Genomic DNA, 6,265 nt, shown 5'->3' with positions numbered 1-6,265 from the left:
GTAGAAATAAATCTTGAATCTAACATAATTTCAAAAACTATTTCCAAAGACAAAATTGCTCAAGACCATACGAGGAGAACAATAGAGAGTTATGTTGAGGTCCCATCCATCAGATCTAAAATCTTGTAGGAATGTCTCTTATTTCTTATCATTTCATGTTTTACGAGAAAGTAACTTAGTCAAGATATCCAAAAGCATGAATTCAACTATGATAACCAATAAGGTACGATTTCTAACCCATTTTTTACAATAGTTACTATCATTAAATTTGATCTTTTAACCTTTATTGATAAGTAATGATAGTAAATAAACATCATTCATACATTGTACCAAATCAAAAGAACATCTTAACACCAAAAAGGTCCAACAATATGAATACAAAAAAGAGGAAATTTGCAACAATTTCTTCCTCTTTTTACCTTATGGGGAAAATCTTTGGTTTTTGTTCCCTCTTTTTCTTCTTTTATAAAGTTGAAAACTGTTCAATAACAGTATTCGGATAACCTAAGGTACTTATTTACCAAAAAAAAAAAAGATAATTAAAGAAAATCATTCTTAGATGCTTTAATTTCTGCTTCATATGTACCCTAATGAGATATAATTTAATTTCTTACTGATTAAATCATAAATCCTTCCATTAATTAATGGAACTTTAACACATGAGGCCATGGATATTTTTTTTCCACTTTTTTTTAATGGAAAGTCAATTCCCTTCAATTACAAAATTTTTTTTTTTGAAAGAAACTACAACAACAACTATGCATTAATCCCGAAAGTTTAAGTCGGTTGTATGAATCTTTACTGTTCATGCTGTTCCAGCTAAGCTCGTCTCAGTCCAGTAGTACCGAATTTCAATAAGCTGCTCAAATTGACTTTGTGCAACTGTACAAATCCAAACCAAAGGGTGCTCTATTTTTTGAAAACTATTAGCTATGTATCATAACATATATCTTCAATTCATTCATCTGACCCCAAGATAGTACATATCCTATAAAAACTGTCACAATCATTAATAGGAAGATTATAATTCCGAGACACCGAACAAATTCCCTAGGAGGTAGCAGTAGTAGTAGATCAAAGGGAAAGTCTGAGTTCCAAATCTAACTCTTGACAGCCATTTGATTCAGAATTTTGGCTACTTGAGCCAATAGAGTCACTTCTGTCTTTCTTCCTCCTCCTTTCCATTGAATCCTATTAATTACCACCCAAAAATTTGTAGTTAATTTATTATTGTATTTACATAAACTAATTGCAAATTATGTTACATGGTAAAATTGAATTAATAATGTAGGAAAATACCTCTATTTGCACATTATGGAGATGTCTAGTCATATTAGGGTGAACATAATGTTGAGGTTCATACACTGTGCCAGGATGCCAAGTACTGGAATTAACACAAAAGCAAGAATTATCAGAGCCAAGTACAATGATAACATTATGATTTGATGAAAATAAATGGGAAATAGTTAAAAGAATTTTACTTCTATATATACATAGACAGACAACGATCGATGAAAAACTTTTACACTATCATGTCACATAGAACAGGAACCAGTAATCTAGAAAATAAAGTAGATTACCAATCACAATAGGTTGAAAAATGTTAATAATGCAAATTTCTTTGTATTGTCTGTGTATGTAACTTAAATCGTAACAAGTTTAACAGTGTATCACATCTTTACCTCTACCTTGTGCAGGTAGAAAGGCTGTTTTCGGTAGCCAAGTACAATGACAAAATTATAGTAATTTGATGAAAGTAAATGGGGAGAATAGTTAAAAGAGTTTTACTTTTATATATACACAAACAGACAACGATGAAAGAACTTTTACACTATCATGTCACATAGAATGTGAACTAGCAATTTAGAAAATAAGGCAGATTAGCTGCCACAACAAAAGGGCAGCTCAGTGCAAAAAATATTCCGTTTTCACGCAGTTCCGAAGAATGTTAAAGAAATTGATAGTGCAAACTTTTTTTATGCTATCGGTGTATGTATTTAAATCCTAACTGAGTTTTGAATTGTCCATAAAACTGGTTCTAATGAAAGGAGTAAGTACCTTGCTATAGAAGTAGGCTGAGAATCTCCATATCTGATATTTGCTCCTTCAATGCCACTCAACCCCATCTGTAATTTTAAGAGAGTCAAATTAAAGATAATGTTACAGCAAAAACTAACTAAAAAGGACAGCCCAGTGCACAAGACATTTTATATTCACGTACGCAGGGCCCGAGGAAGAGCCACACCCAAATCGAACTCAAATGGGAAAACATGAAAATTTCAATCACAAGAAAACAAATATCAAAATACCCCCAAGAAATTAAGAAGGAAATTGAAAAATGAAAGTGAAAGTGCATAAATGTTCTCTATATTTCAGATACATATATATCCAGTCATGTAAAAATGAATACACATATTAGAATTCTCTTTAAAAAGTTACTCTTAAAGAACTTATATGTTCTTATCGGTCACGGGTTCGAGCCGTGAAAACAATCACCAATGCTTGCATTAGGGTAAGCAGTCTATATCACATCCCTTGGGTGCAGCCCTTTCCCGGATTCTACGTGAACACGGAATACCTTGTGCACGGGCTGCCCTTTAATCCACTATGGACAAATTTGCAAGAAGCAAGACCTCCTCAGGTTCAAAGGGTTTCCAAAGGAAAAAAGAAACAAAATAGGAGAAACTCATTCTTAATCTCTCTTATGGGAAAGGGAAAGTTGATAAAGCTCACTTCAGACTATCACATTAAGAATGAAAATGGATTTTCTCAGTTACACAAAGAAATCAAGATTATTTCTCTTTAATAGAACAAAATTAATGGAAGAAAAAAGGGTAAAAAAAAAAGAACAAGAAATCATCTCTGCACATCAATACAAGCAGTACAGGCAACTCAAAGTTTGAAAAAACATACATATTTATGTCTTGGGACACCTTCCCACATTATTGGAATAGTAATAATAAAGAAAAACTTTAAGATTTCAAGAAAAATAGTTCATATCCAATACTATATCTTATAACTACATACCATAATGCCTTGGTGCCCAGGAAAACCATAAGATGGTGATGAAGAAGATGAGTATGAAAATGATGGAGATGATGAATATGTTGTTTGTAGTCTCATTTCCTCCTGCAAATATACAAATTCCAAAAAAAAAAAGAATCAAAACCCTGAAAACCATAAGAGTGGATTCTGAAATGTATAAATATAACTCCATATATATGTTACAACAACAACAACAAATTCAGTGTAATCCCACAAGTGAGGTCTGTGGAGGATAGCGTAAACGCAGACCTTACTCTACCTTGTGAAGGTAGAGAGGCTATTTCCGATATAGTCAAAGTAGCGTTGAAACTCCATATACATGTTATTTTTAATATAAAGTCTGAATTCCAAAGACGGAATTCTATCGAACTCGTGAACTCATGATTAGATCTGCCACTGAAAACACATAGAATTAGAAATGATAAAGAGAGAAACAAACCTGTGTGAGATTGGTGGTATAAGGGTTATTGTGAAGAGAAGAAGGAAGATTATAATTAGAACAACCCATTTCACTATGTAATCTAATTTTCTCTAATTGAGCAACACCAAGTCCTCTTTGTGGCTGCTTATTTTGCTTCTCTGAATTATTTTTCTTGCTTTTTCTTGATGATCCTGATGAAGATGATGATCTTTCATTTCCCAAATAATTTGGTTCACCAAAATAATTACTGCCCATCTCTCTTTTTTCAACAAAAAAAAAACTTGAGAAGAAGAAGAAGAAGAAGTAAGAATTAAAAACCAAGAATCAAGAATTGAGATGATTTTGCTCAAAAATTTTGTAGCATTATAAGGCTAAACTGAGTAGGTTAAAGAGAAAGAGAGATCTTCAAAAATTAAAGGGGTTGGTTTTTTTTTAAGATGTCAATAATTGCATAGCTGGATCAGATTGCATTTAGATTTATGAAGATTGATTTGATTTATCCTTATATTAATTGGATTTTATGCCCTTACTTTTTGCTTGCTTGCTAGCTCATTTTTTGTGAACTTCTATAAAAATTGCCTCTCTATTATTTATTTGTCTTAGTCATGGACTTGGAAGAAGACTTGATAGTGATTGTCCCTTTGATTTCATTAACTCATTAAATTATGCAATTATTCCAAATCATATCTTTCCTACGCGCTTCACTCCCACGTTATCTCCCCTCCTTCGTAGAATTTTTAATTTTTTACTTGAAGATGAATTTCGAAAATTTTTAGAAATTTGAAAAACTCCAGAAAACTATTTTTTTTAAAATTTCACTTCAGATACAAAAATTCAAAAATAATCCAAAATTGTATTCATGTCCAAACACAACTCTAATTTTCAAATACCATTTTTACTTAAAGTATTTTTTTTACTTTTTTCGGAATTTTATAATTCTTATGTCCAAACGCCTACTTAATAAATACACGGCAAAATATAGTTACTACTAAATCATAGTTAATTAATTTATATTCTTACCTTAATTTATCATAACCATGTCAAATCTCTGTTTTAAAAGGCAGAATTGGGACTCGCCCTGGGGCGGGGCACTCGTAAAACGCCCCTGGGCTTATGTGTGGGGCTTAGTTCCATGAGACTTACGCCTCGGCCGTTGGGGCTTACGCCCCAGACACGCCCAACGCCTTACGTACTGGGCTTGCCTTATAGAACTTTATACAATTGTGTGTAACTAACCTTGTAAATCCTCAAATTGTTTTAATAAATCGTTACCTATTCAAAATTATTTTTTTCTTAATCATAAATCATTAAGTTGAGAGTATTTTATGTCATAATTAAAATAAAATTTATTGCATGTCATTCACTAAGATTGTTATGATAGTAAATTTTAAATAAAGCTTTCATTTAAAAGTATATATTTATTAACTTTTGTTATGTCTTTATTATATTAGTCCATAATTATTTTATAATTATTTTCCTAAATATTATTTTTCATGTTACGAAATACAATACTTATTAATTTAATAGCTCAGTATTAGCTAGTATTTACAAATAATTAGTTTTCATGATATAGTATGGTGAATTATGTGTCATTTTATTAACTTGTTGAAACTTAAAAATAAATGATGTAAGAGAATCATATTTAAATTTTGAATAATATTTTGATATAAATTCTCTTTTAAATAGAAAGCATATTAAATAAAAATAGTATTTTAAAAAAATATCGAATTATAATATCGAAATTCTTTCAAGATTCATTACTCCTTAAGAGATACATATAAGATTGTAGATAATAAATTCGCGTCGAGAAAATAAAATCAAGACCGAAAATATCGCAACAATCGTAGTATTTTATTTCGAATATTTGAGTGTTACAATCTCTATGAATCCTCTGATTCTACTTTTCTAGTAAAAATTCAAGGGCCTTTGAGCTTGATCTTGAATTGTAATTTGATTTATCCGTCACGAACACTTTGATTGTTGCCACGAATTTTATCACAAACAAGTAGCCTTGATCTTGAACGCCTTGTATTTGATTTGACTTCGTTCTTGATTCTTGAATACTTGAATTGTTCTTCGTTCTTGAGCCTGAACTTGAACTTGAACTTGGTTGCTTGAAGCCTGAAACTTGTAGAGAAATTTGCGGCGTTTGATCTACGAGCTCTCTCTTGCTTCTTGTTATAACTTCTTGTCCCTTTTCTGAGTTATGAAGACCCCTATTTATAGTTGTGGAAGGGAGGAGCTATGATAAGAACAAACTCTTTCCGACCAATCAAATTGCAGTGTTACATGGCCGCATTCGATTGGCCAGAAAATGTCACTTGCACACGTGGTGCGATTTCATTGGCCTTTTAGTGTGACTTGGTATGCCTTGTCATTTTGACACGTGTCATGATCCTATTGGCTCTTCCATTTGACTTGGCGCGCCACGTCATTTGACACGTGGCACCAAACTGCGCCTCTAGGAAGATGTCATCTTGGGCTTAATGAAGTGGACTCATCACTTTAGCCCAATTAAATGGGCTAGTCCAATGGATTAAGACCTATTTATTTAATCCATATATATTTGATTTATATAATTAATTCAATTATATTAGCCCATAATATTTATTTGGACCAATATTATCTTGAATTTAAAATATAATCCAAATTATTTTATGGATTTAATTTTAAGTAAAATTCATATGCCTACAAATGCTCCCTACTTCAAGACTTGTCGGGCATAAATATGTCGAGTTTCGAAGACCAGACTTGAAGTATCACGAACTAATATATTATATATAATTTAAAGTTCACTGT

General features: G+C 31.7%; 1 protein-coding gene across 1 annotated transcript; it reads right to left on the bottom strand.

The window, feature by feature from the left end:
- Positions 1–617: 617 nt before the first annotated feature.
- On the bottom strand, positions 618–4,002 carry LOC104234201 (protein SPEAR3-like). The gene is made up of 5 exons (XM_009787735.2): positions 3,485–4,002; positions 3,028–3,129; positions 2,059–2,126; positions 1,300–1,384; positions 618–1,191 (listed from the first exon to the last, which is right to left on the bottom strand). The coding sequence occupies exons 1-5, from the start codon at positions 3,719–3,721 to the stop codon at positions 1,075–1,077; spliced, it is 609 nt and encodes a 202-aa protein (XP_009786037.1). The 5' UTR covers positions 3,722–4,002; the 3' UTR covers positions 618–1,074.
- Positions 4,003–6,265: the final 2,263 nt, after the last annotated feature.

This window comes from Nicotiana sylvestris, chromosome 6, assembly GCF_000393655.2.
Source record: "Nicotiana sylvestris chromosome 6, ASM39365v2, whole genome shotgun sequence".
In the NCBI taxonomy this organism is placed as follows: Eukaryota; Viridiplantae; Streptophyta; class Magnoliopsida; order Solanales; family Solanaceae; genus Nicotiana; species Nicotiana sylvestris.
The sequence above is the reverse complement of the archived record's forward strand: the minus strand, read 5'-3'. Positions and strand labels throughout refer to the sequence as shown.